The 16,973-nt window shown below is 37.5% G+C and overlaps 1 protein-coding gene across 5 annotated transcripts in view; it reads left to right on the forward strand.

Moving 5' to 3' along the window:
* KIF16B (kinesin family member 16B) overlaps positions 1-16,973 on the forward strand; it is a 152,948-nt gene that overhangs the window by 15,470 nt on the left and 120,505 nt on the right. For all 5 annotated transcript variants that reach the window (XM_088134360.1, XM_088134365.1, XM_088134368.1 and 2 more), the window contains exons 5-12: positions 1,303-1,400; positions 2,130-2,239; positions 3,682-3,824; positions 5,409-5,577; positions 5,678-5,809; positions 6,323-6,498; positions 8,947-9,012; positions 11,529-11,588. In XM_088134360.1, coding sequence (XP_087990486.1) covers positions 1,303-1,400; positions 2,130-2,239; positions 3,682-3,824; positions 5,409-5,577; positions 5,678-5,809; positions 6,323-6,498; positions 8,947-9,012; positions 11,529-11,588 — 954 coding nt within the window. The remainder of the gene's footprint in view (positions 1-1,302; positions 1,401-2,129; positions 2,240-3,681; positions 3,825-5,408; positions 5,578-5,677; positions 5,810-6,322; positions 6,499-8,946; positions 9,013-11,528; positions 11,589-16,973) is intronic.

A 16,973-nucleotide genomic window follows, 5' to 3' on the forward strand; every position in this document is an offset into this window, starting at 1 on the left:
CTGGGCAGTCATACAAATATTTTAAATAAATAAACTTATTTACATTTCTTTAAGTATAACTTGACATGCTGAAGAGCTACTTGGAGATAGAGGCTTCCCCAGACTGTGTACCTGGGGAACAAATCTGAGGTCCACAAGGGGGTTGCAGGGACATCCCATGTATTATGATGTCATCAAGGAAGTGACACAAAGTATGTAATTTGCATCATTTGTGTTATAATGTCACAATCACACAACATCCTTTTGACATCATTGTGGCTTATAACAGAGTCTATGAGAACAAGTCACGTTGACTTCACCAAACAGTAGCATAAATCCTAATCTAAAAATCAGAAGCAGTTACATGTGAAATAGTCCGAATGGACAAATGGCATTTCATTGTCTACTTTATTTTTTAAAATATTTCTGTCTGATGTATAATATATATTTCTCAAACTCTTAAGGTTCTGTTGGGAAGTGTTGAGCTTCAGGGTTTCATGACTGTAGTCTAGACAGCAGATTTCCGGATGTTACACCAGCAACTGTGGCTGGCATCCTCAGGAACAAGGTGGTCTGCTACACAAACCTCAGGCAACTGAGCAGGGATTGACTGGGTTCCTGTCTTTACAGCCAGGTGACTTGACTTCTGATTGGTCTTTAGCTGAGCTGATGTGGAGTGCCTGGACAAAGACCCATTGAGGACTCAGCTGCTCAGATGACCAACTAGAACCCAGCACAAACAAAGAACCAATCAGGAATAATCACTCTAAAATGACCAGTCAGAAACCAGCATGAGCAAAGGACCAATCACGAACCATTACCAGCAAAGCAACCAATCAGGATCAAGTGCAAAGTACCAATCAGAGACCAGCCCTCGCCAACGTGCACCAATAGAAAACCTGCCTAGTTGCCTGTGATCTGCATAGCAGACCACCTTGCCTCTGAAGATGCCAGCCACAGTTGCTGGCGAAATGTCAGGAAATCTGCTGTCCAGACCATAGTCACTAAACCCTGAAGCTCAACACTGTCCAACAGATACTGGCCATGAAAACCTACACCAGTATCTTAAGGTTCTCTTTTATAAAAGGAAGGTGGGAAGGTGATATTTGCCAATTCTTTTGCTCAACCTCCTTTAATATAAAAAAAATTCTCCCTACTACCCAAAGCACATTTTTAAGAGATGTAAATGATTGCAAATTGAAAGGACTGTTGAAACCCAAAAGTTCCCTATTTTTTTGAATGGAACTCTTTCTTTGGCTTTGAATATTTTCTGTATCAGTGACTTTTCACGTTGTAGTATATCAATAAGTATTATTTTTGTAGGGAGATACTGGTTTAATACCTCGGATTTGTGAAGGATTATTCAACCGAATAAATGAGAAAACACGGTGGAACGAAGCCTCCTTTCGAACAGAGGTCAGGTATGTTTGCATAGAGACAACATGGCTATATACAGTCAGAGTAGTCTGTCTGACTTTGCCATCATCATCATCTCTTTCTCCTCCTCCTCCTTTTTGCTGCATTTTTCTGTCTTCATTAGAAAATTAGTTCACATAGCATATTTATTCAGGGTGAGGAAAGAATTTTCAACAGTCAGGAAGTTGTGCAAGAACAGATTAAACAAAGGTTTCTGAATGGAATTGTCTTTTAACCAAGTTACCATTCTATAGCCTTGTTTAAAAATGAAACAGACACCCCCCTCCACAAACTCTGTTCTGTTTAGAATTCAAAAATTGTCTGATTGTTTTGCTCCATTCTACTGCAATCCTGTTCACTCTTCTTAAATACTGTCCATGAGAACTGATCAACACATTAACACGTTCTTTGCTATTTTCCCTAGTATATAAAAATGCTATCTACCTAGAAGGCCTGATCATTATTTCTGACCTCTTCGAAGCAGTTGGAAGCATATTAGAGACTCTCCTGATGACTGGGCATTTTGAAAAACCTGCTCCAGAGGCTTGAAGGTTTCTCTGGAACATTATGACAGATGACATACAGGCTACATGGGGAAGGGAAATGGGCAAAATCAGCCCAGCCTATTTCCTTAGAGAGCTCCAGCTAAACTATCAATCTTGATTCAGTGGAATAGATGGAATTTTAAACTTGAATAATGTTTTGATTTATAGTACATTTATTTCATATTTCAGTTACCTAGAAATTTACAATGAGCGGGTCAGGGATTTACTGAGGCGCAAGTCTTCAAAAACAAATAACTTAAGAATTCGTGAGCATCCAAAAGAGGGACCTTATGTTGAAGGTGGGTTTTTAACAATTTAATATGCTTCCTTTTATTGGATACCTGGCTGTATGTATGTATGTATGCATGCAGAAATTTGTCTTGATTATAAACTGAAGAATATGTAAATAAAATTATAAACCTCTATGAATCATATTTCAGTCTATTAATTTCTATATAGTTTCACCCTAATCACTTTGTGAATTTCAAAGGTTTTTTTGGTGGGGGGGAGTTGATATTCTGCTAACTGATTGGAGACTACTGATGAATCTGCCATATAAATTAGGCACTTGTGATAGAAGAGCACTTATTAGAATTTAATTGGCTTAATACATCCTTTTCCAATTTATGTCATGGTGCCTTAAGAATACAAAATGTTTAGGAAGACTGCAGATTTCTGTTCAGGTTGATGATCCCTACGTTTAATATCCACAGCAATCTTTCTTCTGCTAAAAGAAGTATGTCCATCCATATAATTTCTGTGTAGTTTCTGTAACTATTGTGCAGTAGTACCTAATTAGTAGTACTGACAGGAAGAGAATACTGAATTTAAGATGACCCACCCAAAGGAGTAGGCTTTCTTCCAGCAAAAAAGAAGAAAAAGGAAGATGAAGATGAAGCAAGACAGGAAAGAGCTACACTGGGAAAGAAAGCAAAAAGTAGGGTACCAGAGATATAGAAAACTCTGACTTTTTGTTACCATCTAATGGTCATCTGGATGTTTGCAGCCCAGATCTGGTAGCTGTAGGAAAGAAAAAGGGAAAACAAGGAAACAAAACAAGGAAGAGGTAGTTAAAGGTAATGAAAGAAGGAGGGAAGCCCTGTATAGATGTTACAAAAAGAATAATAATTGACCAGGCAAACAGCCCAGCCTTTCCCTTATCTTCAGAAGCACCCCTGTTTTCCAATAATGATGTCAGCAGTTAGTTGCACCTCCCATGAGCATTTTCAGTACTCAGGAAATGTAAGATGGCACCCACTATCCCATTTCCTGGGTTAATATTTGGGAAGAATCGTCATCTTCCTAAATAAGGTATTTCTTCTGTTAAAAACATCCCAAGGCATCTTACAAAAAACCCTGAAAACCTAAGTACACCAACAAAATAAGCAGGTAATTAATTATTGGGCGGGGGAACCCTTCTTTTCCCATTTTTTTCCCAAACACATTTTTAAATGTTATTCAGATAGACAATCATTATGGTACCTGTCAGTCTTGATTAATTTTCTCAACTATACTTAGTTAAGTTTAAAGAAAAAAGTTACAGATAAATTGCAGCGGCAGCATCTTAAAGTAGATGTTTCTTGTGCAGGTTTGTCTTCTAAAACTATATTTACCATCTGCAGTAATTATAAGAATATTGTTAATAGCTTTTAAAATGGTGTATTATTAATTGGAGATCTGCTTGTGTTAATTGATTAATACTGCAAATGTCCTACTTATATTTGTGATTTTTTTTTTTCAGATCTGTCAAAACACTTAGTACAAAATTATAGCGATGTGGAGGAACTTATGGAAGGAGGAAACATAAATCGAACCACTGCTGCAACTGGAATGAATGACGTTAGCAGCAGATCCCATGCCATTTTCACAATCAATTTCACTCAGGTAAAAAAACAAAAAACAAAAAAAAACTTGGTGAAATTTCTTACATTGAATTATTGAGTTGCAACTCAAGTTCAGTTCTCATTTAATTTGAAAAAAACCCCACAAAATATATATTTGCCTGTCTAATAAATTAAATGGCAGTCATCCTTCCCTGATTTGGTAGATATATGTAAACCTTCCATGATATATACAATCTTTGATTGAATGGGATAATTTCTTTTAGTTTTACTTTTAACACCACATTTGATAGGAATGTGGAAGTGGAAGAATGATAGCACTTCCTTCATGTTTTTCCCTAAGTTTAAATCTGCCTGTCTGTCTGCTTAATGCTACTGTTAATTACATATGTTTTTTAAATTATTGGACTAATATTAGAAATAGGTAATGAGAGCTAGTATGATACAGTGGCTAAGGGGCTGTATTAGGAGTAGAGAGATCCACGTTCTAGTCCTCCCTTGGGCATGGAAGCTAGCTAGATGACCCTGAGGCAGTCTTCCCTCTCGGTCTTAATCAGCATCAGCCTTTACAACAAGAAAAACAACAGTCCCCATCGCATCATGCGTTGATAGTTCCTTTGTAAGAACTAGGTGAGCAGAATGTAAAATAAGCAGACCCTGCAGCCATGCAGGACAAATGCTAAGAAAAACAACTAGAATTGGAGAATACTACCAACATTGTACTAATACCCCTCAGCCAGTGTTTCTGCTCTGATCAGAGACTATAAAAGTTGTTCCGCTATCTAATCATAATCCCACTATCTATTCTAATTATGTCAACAAAGGGAAATAGGATTTTTTCAAAAGGAAACAAAAAACCCCCCCAAAACAAAAACAAAAACACATTATTAATAGACTGAACACATACCAGAGGGCTGTTTTATTCCACTCCTTAGACTTGTTACTACAGATACACAAATCATTCCATTCTAGGAATCAGATTTTCCAAGGAATTCCAGGACATTCTGTTTTTTATTCAATTCCAGCCATTAGAGGTGTGGTCTGGAAAGGAAGTGATTAATAATTTTCAATTAATTTAAGGGAAATATGCATAAATAAATCTTGCAAGATTGTATTCATTTAAAAAAAGATAAAGGAGGATATATTGCATAACTAAATAATTTGATCAGCCACAATCATTGGCTTGTTATAAGAGCAAATTCATTATTTAAAAACTGCTGCTTTAAAAATATAATTTGAAAACCCATGGGGCATCTTGACAGAACTGGAATCCATCTTTATGTATGGGAATTGAAGGTGGAAACTAAAACTCTTATTTTAAGAGGTGCCAATGAAAATATTTGTGTATCTTCAAAGTGTTAACTCCCAGGCATTTTACGCATGGCTTTTTGAAGCAAGTATATTTTGGAAAAGGAAAACAATTTATATTTGATCTCTGTTTATCTTACTTGTATATTTGAAATTAAAGAACTATTTAAAGGGATTAAGCTACTATTCATAGGTGGTGTCTCTACTATACTTACATATACATTAGAATTGAAACATAGAAATTGTTTTGCTACTACCTCTACAACTCTTTTTTTTAATATTCAGAGCTTTGTATCTTGTTCTTGCTATTTTTCCATAGGCTAAGTTTGACACCGAAATGCCATGCGAGACTGTCAGCAAGATACATTTGGTAGACTTAGCTGGAAGTGAGAGAGCAGATGCCACTGGTGCTACAGGTGTCAGATTAAAAGAAGGAGGAAATATAAACAAATCCCTAGTTACTCTGGGGAATGTAATTTCTGCCTTAGGTATATCTCTTTGTTTTATGTTTAATTCATTGCAAAACTAAACTAATACTGAACTCATTATCCATCCCTCTATAAAAATGGCCTATTTCTTCTTTCATAGCTGATATATCTCAGGATGCCTCAAACCCTCTTATAAAGAAAAAACAAGTATTTGTGCCTTACAGGGATTCTGTGTTGACATGGCTTTTGAAAGATAGCCTAGGAGGAAACTCTAAAACAATAATGATTGCAAGTAAGTGTGTTTTCAGTTATGTGAATGTTCATGTCTGTCTATTTAAAAAAAGTTTTATGCAGATCAAATTGATTAGCATGACATACAGTATGTTCATTAAACAGTTGTACTGAGAATACAGTATTATTATATTATTTTTAATAATGTAATCTTTATATCTAAACTTTAATATGGGCCTACATAGGAGTGGGGGAAAAAAACTATGAAAAGAGTCAGTTTATGTCATAATGCTCTTCATAATAATCTTCAAGATCCTACAGAATTATAAACTTGTAAGGAAATCATATCTTCTCATAGACATTTGAAATCATTCCCAGATTAGTGATATATAATAAGCTTCCCATTAGAACCATGTATAGAAATGACAACTACATTAATATTTTTCTATAAGTGCCATTCCGGCCATAGCAGCAAAAGAAACCATTTGTTTTTTCTCCACTCATAAGGAGCTTTCAAGACTTCCAAATGGAACTTGGTATTGGTATCACATAATTTTGAAATCATTTTTCTCAGCTATATCACCTGCTGATGTCAATTATGGAGAAACATTGAGCACCCTTCGCTATGCAAACCGAGCTAAAAACATAATCAACAAACCTACCATTAATGAAGATCCAAACGTCAAGCTAATTCGTGAGCTTCGAGCTGAAATTGCCAGACTGAAAACTCTGCTTGCTCAGGGGAACCAGGTTAGAGACACCATTGATTTCACAATCTCATATAGCATATTCTGTTTAAAATTATATTAACTTGTATAAATCAATTCTAGATTAGATGTTTCTTGACAATGTTTGCCTATGAATAGGAGACAATTTAGGGTAGTGTTGAATGTTAGATTTATCATCGAATTGCAGTTATTACTGTATAGTGTTGAGCCAGCAGAAATAGTTTTAAAAGTAGATATCTCACAATTTATCTTATTTAAACACTGAGTTCTATGTTTTGTGGGGTGTGCTTTGTATAGAGAAAAGGAATAGATTTGGGCCTTCTGTCTTTGACAGACGAGGAATTCTTTTGTGCTTCTTGCATGTAAGCAACTTTAGCTTTTGTTTCATTGCAAGGAAAAGTTGTTGTCTGCCAAAGAAGCACGACCAAGTCTTTCTTCAGGATAAAGAATTTAACATGATGATGGCACTTGTTCTCAACCTTGATTTCATAATTCCTTATTGAAGCAACACTATTCTCTGTTCTGCAGTTCTTTACATCTACAGTACAACCTCTGGTACCTCAACAGCATTGCAAACCTATAGATCTGGGCTTGAAAAACATAGCATGTTTTCTTATAAGGCAGTAGTTAGTGTTGTGATTAGTAGAGAAATTAAAAGAAGTAAACTTTATGCTGGAGTTTCTATGCATATTCAGTGGGAAGTAAAGAGAGATGTAATGTGGGCAAACACACATAACTCTTTTCTCTGAAGTAAGTCCTGGCTACTTTGCATTATCAATTTTATCTCAAAGTAGTAGCAGAATATTACTAAAGCACAGTTTAACCATTTTTGGAAATACTAACTCTAGTTACTGAAATCCTTTAGGGACTATGACATCCTCTGTTTAGATGAACTTTCTCCCCCTCCAGCAGGTCACCTCAGCCCAAATTGCAGTAGGGTGCAATCTTCTGGAGCTGATTTTAATGGCATGTAGGAGACTGCATTAGAAGGGGGCATCAAACCCTCTCTGTTTTGCTGACTGACTCCATTCTAAAAAGGAAGGAACTTAAATGTATTCCACTCATTATTCCAAGATAATAAAATATTGTCGTAGATACAATTTCTAAAAGTATTGAAGAACTGAAGATTTTCTTGTACCATTTGAATCTCAATCTGCCATTTATATAGTTTTGACATCATTTTTTCAGTCTTAAAGGAAGTCCTTCAGGTTGTATATAAGATGAAATGACATTAAAACATGTCTATTCAGTTTGCTGCCTAGATGCTAACTGTTGATGAGCAACTTCAAAGCTTTTGCTTCCTTTTTAATAGTTCATTATCTTTTCCTCAGAGGTGTTGAAGTGTTTTTCAAATAGATGATGCTTTCAAAATAAGGATTGTGTTTCATACAGAAGAGAACATCTACCTTAGAGGGTGAGGGGAAGATAACTAAACAGTAGGACTGGGAAAATATCCTGGGCAGAGTCTACACTGAGTCTTTTTAGTTGAAGTACCATATTATATTTTTTTCCTACTCGGTGGGCATATGCTAATGAACACAATGTAGCGTTCCTGTATGAATAATGCAATCAAGGGTGGCACATATTATTGCCTATTATTGTAATTGCAGGGGAGAAAAGAATAGTTTGCAAGATCATATAGGATTTATCATAGATGCTGAAAGGATAAGCATATGGCCTAGTATAGCACTGCAGTTGGGAGGTACTGCTTTTTCAGTTTTCTTTTTTTAAAGTCAGCCACACAGGAATGTAGATTGCTTTCCATAGGCAGTACGGTCCCCAGTGGAATCCAATCAGTTCAGTTCATTTCTTCTTTATTTTCATTGCCATTGTATTTCCCTTTAAAAACAAAAATGAGTAAGAACACATGCAATTCCACAACTATGCAGAAATATGGATGCTTTGGGTACAGGAAAAAGTAACCTATAACAAAAATCATGTAAATCTACATCCTATAAATTTCTCTCTCTCCCATTCAAAGAAGAATATCAGTGCAGATAATTGGAAAATGTTGCAAAACAGATATTTAAAGTTATCCCTATTAGTAAATATTATAATACTGCTATATTAGAACATAAGTAACCCAGTAGTTCAAGGAAACAGCAACCCCTCACAAGTCGTAAGTTTAATTTTTTTTTTTTAACGAGTTCTTCATCTGGGTTTGAGTTTCCTGGAAGAAAGGGAAATTCTTGTACTTGCATAAGAGCATTTATATTTTGTGATGTACCAGTTGAAGGTTTTGAAGCACATTGCAACCAGTGGCCTTGTTTTTCATCTTAAAAACTAGCTATCCTCATTACTTCTTAAGGCTCCAGTGCAATCTTTCTGTGCTGAAGATTCAGATTAGTCTTTTCTGCTGAAATCTCTAAGATTAATTGTACAGTTATTTTCTGGACAATAACATTGAATATTGTGTAACATAGCTAACATGTCTTCTTTGTATAATAGTTTGTTTCATCTGTTTAACTAGATTGCACTTCTGGATTCTCCAACAGCTTTGAGTATGGAAGAAAAACTGCAGCAGAATGAAGCAAGAGTAAGTTTTATTTTGTCAAGTGCCTCAAGCACCAACACTTTTAGACTAGTTCTATGTATATATTGATTGATTATGTGCCAACAAGTCATTGAGAACTCTTAGTGTAAATAGACCTTTTCCAGGATGATCTGTCCCCAACTTGGACCCCCAAGCATCCTTAGGTGCACCTGTTGCTCCTATAATGGAGTCCATCCATCTTGATAATGGTTATGCTTTTCTTTTTTCTTCCACCTTTCCCAGCATTATGGACTTGTCAAGGGAGCTGGATCTTTGTATAATGTGCAAGAAGGGAATCAATGTTTGTATTTACATTCATTGGAGAGGAAGGGATTACAAGGCACACAATGGAGAATACACAAAAGGAATAGGTCAGGCACGGAGAGATTGCCTAAACAAGCAATCTGTTTAGGTAATCTCTCCTGTGTCTAACCCATTTTTTTTTCTTTTACCCCCTTGCAGAATGGAGAGTTGGAGAGGAACAGATTACAGGAGAGTAAGCAGGCACACAATGGGGAATATGCTGGCTATTTGCCTAGGGTGCTCACGACTCCTAACCCTAAGCATGCTAGGCAAACAGCCGACATCAGCGCGTTTCTTTTGATGTGTATTTCCCATTGTGAATCTGCTTGTAATCCCTTCCTCTCCAATCTCTTCACTCTGCAAGGAAGAGGGGGAAAAATGGGTCAGGCCTAGGATCACACATACTAACTGACCATAACGGCAAACACGTGATTGAGAGAGAGAGACCCTGTAAAGGTCATAAATGCGCACCTTGTTCGCAAAGTTATTTTTTTAACACCGTTGTAACTTTGAATGGTTGCTGCACGAGGTATTCAATAAGTGAGGCCTACCTGTATACTCAGGATGAATCCCATAAAATTTAATACCTAAGATTGCGAACTTTCCCATTCCATTTTAACAGGCAATTTTTCTAATACTTTACTCATTTTTATTTTTTATGTTGCCATGCATTCCAGTGAAAACATGGTCCTTGGAACAATATGTTCATAGCTTAAAAGCCAAAAATACAAACAGAACAACAATATAGTTAAGCACAATATCTGAACTCATAAAAAACGAAGCTTCTCAACCTTTCATTTAAATCAAATGTTGATATGTCAAATCAACTGAATGAAATTGATTCAGTGTCTTGTGTTTATCCATTTCTGTCCCCTCCATATGAACTCAACTCAGCTTTCTCCCATCTTGTGCCCTCCAGATATGCTGAACTTTTTTGTGTGTGTGGGTGTGTGTCTTCAAGTCAGTCCCTCAGATTTCCAGGAAGCATAGCCAATGAATACACTTGAACTGATCTCAGCCAAAATGCTGAGAAAAATCTCAGCCAATGACTGTTTTGGCTGAAAATTGTTGGTCTTGTAGGCTCAAGACCCCACAAATATTTTAACCAGGGTTGTCCTCAGTGGATGTCCAGGTGGTGAGGGGGCAAATAACAAAGCAACATTAGCCATAAGCCCCACCCCTTTTGTATGAGTATTGTAATATCATACTCACATACAAAAGGAGTTAAGCTTGAACTGCAACACTGTGATGCTGCTTTCATCATTTTGATGAAATCATCAGTTTCTGTGGACACCTCTGGCTTTACCCTTTCCAAAATAGTGTCTGTGCTTGTACTGACACTCAAATGCATGATATTTGCTGAAATTAAAAATGCTAGTTTGTTAAAGGTAAAAATTCCCTTGAGTTGAGTTCAGCTTCTGAGGTTACAGAATCAACTGTTTTCATGGCAACAATACAGAAGTAGTTTGCTATTCCCTTTCCCAGGATGCTTTTTCAGCTTCCCAATCTAGCCTACAACTCTGAGATTCTCTGGTAGGCTCCCATACCACTATTCACCAATAGGGCTGTGCGAAGCCTTTGAAGGAAGTGCCTTGGAATGTGCAAGAGCACAAACAAAGCGCTTGTTTTCAAACTGATGAAACAGCCATGCCTTTTTCCAGGCTTGTCCACCTGCTTTGGCACCTGCTCCCGGCAGTCTCTGAATACTTCTGCATGCACATCTTTGATCTGCATAGTTGCTGAGCTCAGACAAGATGAGCCAGGTGCAGACACCTTTAGAGTTGCTACTCCATTAATTTAAAAAAAAAAACCCTTTAGTTTTATGTGCTTTTATGGGTAAGAAAAAGATACTTATATTAGTTAATAACTTACGTACACTGATCGGTATAAATGAACTGTAAACAATTTTTCATGATTGATTCAAAATAATTTCAGCAAGCATATTTGCTGAAAATTCTGTATTTATATTGTAAAACTCTTCCATTTAATGCAATAATAATAATTTTGCAGCAAAGCTTTTAGGGTCCATGTTGAAGTAAAAAAGGGACTTTTGTTTTAATTAAGTGCATTAGGACTGAATAAGATCAATGAGATTACTCATGATACAGTAATGTTGAATGAATAGCCTAAATTCCTTGGGAAACAGGCGGAAAACAATTGGTGATCAATTCAAATTTGGATTTAATTTGTGCATATTGTTTTGGCTTATTTTGTAGGTGCAAGAACTTACCAAAGAGTGGACCAATAAGTGGAATGAAACCCAGAATATTTTAAAAGTAAGCAGTGAAATGTTTCATTTTCTTCAATGTTTCAATTTAGGAATGAGTTCTTAAAATGAATTCTGTGCCTGTTTATAAACTTTACTCATGCCTTGCAGAATGCAGTCTTGTTCAGAGCATTGTATGACATAATTCTGTCTAAATTTGTTTAGAGGTAAAAATTCAAGATTGTCATTATAAATTCTCTTTCTTGGAAAACTTAAGTTAGAAGCCTGGGAACGAACTTGAGGTCTTTTAATGTAAGACAGAATAAAGGAAAACCAAAATTGTTTTCAGGATAGTAAATAAGATATTATAAAGACGAATATATGCATGCAATGACATTATGACATTTCATCTCTTCCATTAAGTTCAACAGATACATAGAAATTCAAAGTTTCATGAAGCAGGTTCAGGAAATCAAAAATCCAAAATGGCTACTTGTTCCATATGTGCATTTTAGTTGTGCGTCTTTATGACCCTTACTTTCCAAGGAGGCAAATACATGATTGAGAAAAGGCTTTTCTTCATGTCTCTTCTCTCCTTGGAGATAACATGGAATAACAATATTGCCTGGCCATTTTCATCTAAAGTCATAAACCCAAGCAGAAAAGAGTGTGTGTATGTGTCTCTGTGTTAAAAGGCAATCAGGTATTATTCAAGGATTTTAGTACCATGAAATGAATAAAAATTTATAATTTTCTGTTTGTGAAGAAAACAGCTCTGACAATTTTGTCAGAATGCTACTGAACTTCTTGTATGATATTGCTAGCAAATACAAATTCCAACCCTACGTGTCAGTCCATTACCAAATGAATCCAGAAGTGCAGTAGCACAATTTTTATTATGAACAACTTAAGTTATAAAAGAGTGAGCAAGCTGTTTAGGGACTCTCTCATTCCCATTATGTTTACCTGTCCCACCTGGGCAGAGGGGGGAGATATGTTATGGACCCCGTCGATTAAAGAATGTCGTTTAGCGGGTCCCAAGAAGAGAACCTTCTCTGCCATTGCTCCCACCCTATGGAACACTCCCTCCAGAGGTGAGGCAGGCCTCCACTCTTCTGGCCTTCCAGAAGGGGGTGAAGATCTGGCTCTGCCAGCTCATGTGGGGCTCAAGGAGGGAGTGGTTAGCACCCTAAAGTCACTCCCAGAGGTTGATAATTGATTTATACCATCTATCCCTTAGATAATATTATTTATTTTTGATTACTGTTTTTATTGTATTTTAATTGGTTTTTATTCTTATTTATTGTAAGCTGCCCAGAGTTGCTCGTTGAGTGAGATGGGTGGTGACTAAATTTGAAATTAAAATTTTTTTTTTATAAATTATCCATTTAAGGTCTATGTTAACTTTAAAAAAAATGGGAAAAGAAACAGATATGGCTGGGTTTTATAAGGACTCAGCCCCACACAGTTTGTAATAATTAAAGATAAAATGATGGAGGTGATGAGCTGAATTAAGTAGGCTGGGGCAGGCTTGATGCTAAATGATCTTTGTTGTATCATGGATTATAAAGATGTATGGCTGCTCTCTCCTAGATAATATAAAAACAAGCTTGTCACTAGATATAATCAGAGCAGGTAGAGAAAACCATGGCTTATAATAGCAAAATATATTATGTGTTGGATTGTGGTAGCAAAAAAATCTATTACATTCTTATTAGAATATGGTCATGCTGGAATGGATTGTTTCCTGTTATAGGAGGTCTATCAGGATTACATCTTCCTATGAATTGATCAAATTAGCTTATTACAGTGAATTGAAATACAAAAATTGTATCATAATATTAATATGCTGTTTATCTCTTCTATAAGGCAAGGCAAGGCAGGGCAGGGTGGAAAAGAACATGATTGGAGAGGTGTAACATTTTCTTTATATTCCCCACCTGGTTTCAGCATAGGAAATCATTCTTATAAGTAATATAAAGCTCTAAATGCACTTCCTTCATTCACATATGTCAGACCTTATATTAAAGGGTGTTGACATCTAGAAATGTGGTGTGCTATGGTCACCTGAAGGGCTGAACTGGATTCCATATTTACAGTACTGTGCAAAAGTTTTAAGCAGGTGTGAAAAAATGCTGTGAAGTAAGAATGCTTTCAAAAATATATATTGTAATTGTTTATGTTTATCAATTTACAAAATGCAAAGAGAGTGAACAGAAGAGAAATCTAAATCAAATCAATATTTGGTGTGACTACCCTTTGGCCTCAAACCAGGATCAGTTCTTACACTTGCACACTTTGTACACTTGCACACTTTGTACACTTGCACAAAGTCAGGGATCTTGTAGGATTGGAGTCAGGTGTATGATTAACCAATTATACAAAGCAGGTGCTAATGATAATCAATTTCATATATAGGTTGAAACACAGTAATTAACTGAAACAGAAACAGCTGTGTAGGAGGCTTAAAACTGGGTGAGAAACAGCCAAACTCTGCTACTAAGGTGAGGTTGTGGAAAACAGTTTCATGTCATAGGTCATACACCATGGCAAGACTGAGCACAGCAACAAGACACAAGGTAGTTATACTGCATCAGCAAGGTTTCTCCCAGGCAAAAATTTCAAAGCAGACTGGGGTTTCAAGATGTGCTGTTCAAGCTCTTTTGAAGAAGCACAAAGAAACGGGCAATGTTGAGGTGCGTAGGCGCAGTGGTCGGCCAAGGAAACTTAATGCAGCAGATGGTAGACACATCTTGCTTACTTCACTTTGACATTGGAAGATGTCCAACAGTGCCATCAGCACAGAACTGGCGGAAACCAGTGGGACCCAGGTACACCCATCTACTGTCCGGAGAAGTCTGGCCAGAAGTCTGGAAGAATTGTGGCCAAAAAGCCATATCTCCAACGTGGAAACAAGGCTAAGCGACTCAACTATGCACAAAAACATAAGAACTGGGGTGCAGAAAAATGGCAGCAGGTGCTCTGGATTGATGAGTCAAAATTTAAAATCTTCGGCTGTAGTAGGAGGCAGTTTGTTTGCCGAAGGGCTGGAGAGTGGTACAAGAATGAGTGTCTGCAGGCAACAGTGAAGCCTGGTGGAGGTTCCTTGCAAGTTTGGGGCTGCATTTCTGCAAATGGAGTTGGAGATTTGATCAGGATCAGTGGTGTCCTCAATGCTGAGAAATACAGGCAGATCCTTATCTATCATGCCATACCATTGGGGAGGCGTGTGATTGGCCCTAAATTTATTCTGCAGCAGGACAATGGCCCCAAACATACAGCCAATGTCATTCAAAACTATCTTCAGCGTAAAGAAGAACAAGGAGTCCTGGAAGTGATGATTTGGCCCCCACAGAGCCCTGATCTCAACATCATCGAGTCTGTCTGGAATTCCATGAAGTGGCAGAAGGATTTGAGGCAGCCTACATCCACAGGAAATCTGTGGTTAGTTCTCCAAAATGTTTGGAACAACCTACCTGCTGAGTTCCTTCAAAACCTATGTGCAAATGTACCTAGAAGAATTGATGCTGTTTTGAAGACAAAGGGTGGTCACACCAAATATTGATTTGATCTGGATTTCTCTTTTGTTTGCTCACTTTGTATTTTGTAAATTGATGAACATAAACAATTACAATATACAGTCAGGTCCAGAAATATTGGGACATCGACACAATTCTAACATCTTTGGCTCTATACACCACCACAATGGATTTGGAATGAAACAAACACAATGTGCCTTAACTGCAGACTGTCAGCTTTAATTTGAGGGTATGTACATCCAACTCAGGTGAACGGTGTAGGAATTACAACAGTTTGCATATGTGCCTCCCACTTGTTAAGGGACCAAAAGTAATGGGATAATTGGCTTCTCAGCTGTTCCATGGCCAGGTGTGTGGTATTCCCTCAGTACCCCAATTACAATGTGCAGATAAAAGGCCCAGAGTTCATTTCAAGTGTGCTATTTGCATTTGGAATCTGTTGCTGTCAACTCTCAAGATGAGATCCAAAGAACTGTCACTATCAGTGAAGCAAGCCATCATTAGGCTGAAGAAACAAAACAAACCCATCAGAGAGATAGCAAGAACATTAGGCGTGGCCAAAACAACTGTTTGGAACATTCTCAAAAAGAAGGAACGCACCGGTGAGCTCAGCAACACCAAAAGACCCGGGAGACAACGGAAAACAACTGTGGTGGATGACCGAAGAATCCTTTCCCTGGTGAAGAAAACACCCTTCACAACAGTTGGCCAGATCAAGAACACTCTCCAGGAGGTAGGTGTATGTGTGTCAAAGTCAACAATCAAAAGAAGACTTCACCAGAGTGAATACAGAGGGTTCACCACAAGATGTAAACCATTGGTGAGCCTCAAAAACAGGAAGGTCAGATTAGAGTTTGCCAAACGACATCTAAAAGCCTTCACAGTTCTGGAACAACATCCTATGGACAGATGAGACCAAGATCAACTTGTACCAGAGTGATGGGAAGAGAAGAGTATGGAGAAGGAAAGGAACTGCTCATGATCCTAAGCATACCACCTCATCAGTGAAGCATAGTGGTGGTAGTCTCATGGCGTGGGCATGTATGGCTGCCAATGGAACTGGTTCTCTTGTATTTATTGATGATGTGACTGCTGACAAAAGCAGCAGGATGAATTCTGCAGTGTTTCGGGCAATATTATCTGCTCACATTCAGCCAAATGCTGCAGAACTCATTGGACGGCGCTTCACAGTACAGATGGACAATGACCCAAAGCATACTGCAAAAGCAACCAAAGAGTTTTTGAAGGGACAGAAGTGGAATGTTATGCAATGGCCAAGCCAATCACCTGGCCTGAATCCCATTGAGCATGCATTTCACTTGCTGAAGACAAAACTGAAGGGAAAATGCCCCAAGAACAAGCAGGAACTGAAGACAGTTGCAGTAGAGGCCTGGCAGAGCATCACCAGGGATGAAACCCAGCGTCTGGTGATGTCTATGGGTTCCAGACTTCAGGCTGTGATTGACTGCAACGGATTTGCAACCAAGTATTAAAAAGGGAAAGTTTGATTTATGATTATTATTCTGTCCCATTACTTTTGGTCCCTTGACAAGTGGGAGGCACATATGCAAACTGTTGTAATTCCTACACCGTTCACCTGAGTTGGATGTACATACCCTCAAATTAAAGCTGACAGTCTGCAGTTAACGCACATTGTGTTTGTTTCATTCCAAATCCATTGTGGTGGTGTATAGAGCCAAAGAAGTTAGAATTGTGTCGATGTCCCAATATTTCTGGACCTGACTGAAAGCATTCTTACTTTACAGCATTTTTTCATACCTGCCGAAAACCTTTGCACAGTACTGTATATCTGAGACATATTAATTTCTCATTTCTGCTCTTTCCTGCTCTCAGTTCTGCCGTAAGTACTTGTATTGCTACCTTACTTGCCAGCAACATAATGATTTCAGACTTTC

Source organism: Python bivittatus, unplaced genomic scaffold, assembly GCF_059951505.1.
Source record: "Python bivittatus isolate LINGU-HERP-01145 unplaced genomic scaffold, Pbiv_v1 ctg000020_np1212, whole genome shotgun sequence".
NCBI classification, from domain to species: Eukaryota; Metazoa; Chordata; class Lepidosauria; order Squamata; family Pythonidae; genus Python; species Python bivittatus.